This window comes from Austrofundulus limnaeus, unplaced genomic scaffold (assembly GCF_001266775.1).
Source record: "Austrofundulus limnaeus strain Quisiro unplaced genomic scaffold, Austrofundulus_limnaeus-1.0 Scaffold2078, whole genome shotgun sequence".
Lineage (NCBI taxonomy): Eukaryota > Metazoa > Chordata > Actinopteri > Cyprinodontiformes > Rivulidae > Austrofundulus > Austrofundulus limnaeus.
In genome coordinates, this window is record NW_013954480.1 from 24,294 (window position 1) to 26,911 (window position 2,618).

At 41.5% G+C, this 2,618-nt stretch overlaps 1 protein-coding gene across 1 annotated transcript in view; it reads right to left on the reverse strand.

The window, feature by feature from the left end:
• fbxl20 (F-box and leucine-rich repeat protein 20) overlaps positions 1-1,816 on the reverse strand; it is an 18,051-nt gene extending 16,235 nt beyond the window's left edge. Inside the window, exon 1 of the mRNA XM_014034367.1 lies at positions 1,384-1,816. Within this exon, the coding sequence (XP_013889821.1) occupies positions 1,384-1,425 (42 nt within the window). The 5' untranslated portion in view covers positions 1,426-1,816. The remainder of the gene's footprint in view (positions 1-1,383) is intronic.
• Between the last annotated feature and the right edge of the window lie 802 nt (positions 1,817-2,618).

Here is a 2,618-nt window from a genome sequence, read left to right on the forward strand (position 1 = left end):
GGGAAATACCGCTTTAGATCAGTGTTTCCCAAAGTTGGGCTTGGGACCCAATTATGGGTCAATAAAATAATTGCTGATGTAATATTTTCCCTATAATTATTACAAAAACACAAAATAAGTAAAAATAAGTATTTATATTTGTGTACAAGGTGTTTAGATTGTCAAAAAAAACCTGTGCTTTTAGGGTTATTAACGAAGCTCATGTACTCAGACCAGTAATATTTGGGGTCACAAGTTTTTGCCATGAATATTTTTGTGGATCAGAAGACAAAAAGTTTGGGAACCACTGCATTAGATTATAATACTTTGTGAATAAATCAGATTCTATAAATATCAATGTTTGATCATTTGAGCTGTCACCTGCCTGGGAAAGAGGAGCCGTGGTGAAAGAGGATCTAAATTAAAACCAAAAAGGGCAGCTGCAGTTGGTTTAACACGGATTATAGCCTGATGCCTTTTATTTTGAAGGTCAWAAGAAACTATTTCCGGCTCTCTCTGAAATGCGGCTAGCTTTAGCAGTTTCGCCACAGCTGTCGGGTCAGAATGTAACGGCCTTACTTGCYAGTCGTCAGCTGTTGCTCCGTTAAAAATAAATAAATAAATAAGCAAACACAAATCCCACGCTAGCCGGGGATTAAACTACACCAACCGCTCGGGCTACTGAAGCCGATGTCACCGGCCGGATKCATGGAGCACAGCGAACATCTCAACCATAACACTCGTCTACGCGTGCGCAGCTGCAGAAAGTTTATTTTATACTTCCGATCAAAAAAAAAGATCCCAGCTCGTGTTCTCATGTGATCATCCTGCTATGAATTTAGGTTATTGTTGGGGGCTAAAGTCTGTTYTTTCTGTACGCTTAAGGTGGTATTCTCAAACAGAGCCTCCCTCCATACATGGACCACAACACAAATAGAGCTCGACCGAGAGAATAATGAAAGAAAAAAACCGCACATTATTTCCAACTRAACACATTGTTTTAATAAAACACGTACAGCTCAAAAGCTTTGTCAACAAGCATCCCCTTTTCGGAGGTAGCAGCTGTGTGTGCTTTGGCTCTGTGGCCTTGCAGTCTTTGTTTTGACGGCGCAGAGAAAAGACCAATGTTTTTTTGTTTTTTTACCCAGGCACAGTAAAGAAATACACATCATTTAGCTTCAATCGAGAAAACACGCAATGTTAAACGGAGACTAGATGTGTGTCCTCGGTGAGACGAGCTGCCAGGCCTCGCTCGGCTGTTCGGCTGTTGTGTTGTAACAAAAACAACCGTGTTTTCCGACCTGAGCCTAAACATTGACTTGCGGAAGCATTAGCAACACATACATGCTAACGTTTCAGTGACTGTCAGTTCATTAAAAACACAACAAAACACGGTTAGCTCACCTCAAACCGGCTCCGCGATACGCCGTTTACCTCCTTCCCCATGTCGGGACTCTGGTTCAAGCCGACTCAATGAATTCGGTGACGGCGCAGACAAATACAAATACAGCCCCTTCTCACGACTATCATGTCCCCCCTCGGTCACTGCTGGCGTGCGATGTCGACGTTTTACGGCCTTTATCGCAAACAAAAAGACCCCTCGTTCGTAAAAAAAAAAAAAAAATACGAGTTTAGGTGGCAGCACTCATCCAATAAGCCAGCTCACTTCTTATCTGCTCGTCCTCTCTCCTCCTCCCCCCTACATCCATCCACACAATAGCCCCCCGACAGGAATGGCAGCTACGCCTTCACCACTTTAAAAACACTAAATGTAATAAAGTTGTCGCTCGCGCACAGCTAACTGCTTCACCGAGCTGCAGCCTCAGCTCGCAGTGAGCTAAAGATACCAGCGGGGTGTCAACCTTTTAATGCGCACACGTAGCACAAATACCTGGCCTAACTGGCTTCAGGGGCACAAGGTGATACATGTGTTAAAAGAGTTTAATCTCYCTCATGACGACGAACCCCTTTAAACTGTGCGCATATTCGTGATTTTTCCTTAAAATAACAAAAGACACGTCTATAATTAGTTTTATTTATTTTATATTATTTGTCAGTGAAATGACAGCAAAACTGGCAAACCACACCATCTGTGTTTGCCTTGTGTGACACACGAAACCATTCAAACACATCATTTTGTCATATTTACATAGATTTAAACTTTGTTATTGCAGCACTAGTCGCCACTTCCTCGTTTCTGGTTTTGGTCACGCCCCCTTACACCGCCGGAGCCAATCAGCGTTCAGAACGGCAGCTCGTCATGTTCATGCTGGGGAACACATGTTTGACAACAGCTCAATGTCTGCAGGGACACAGGCTATTTACTGGATGTTTTTTGTTGTGAAATAAAAGCAGGTTGGGAAAATAAATCAATATTTATCAAGCCAGCAGGAAAAGTAAAGCATAATCTGTACGCTTTAAAGATTTTATTTATTGATGAGACTACACAACCCTCACTGTCTGAAGTCAAGCAATAAATATTGACACTGTATATGTTTTAAAACAAACATAATTTTAATATTTCCTTTTGTTTAAGTTGGGTTCATTTTCTTTTATTGTGTTAAATAAACTTTACCACTCCTGCAGCATTTAATTCATTGACAAAAAATATTGTCATACAGAATCTGTTATCATGGGGC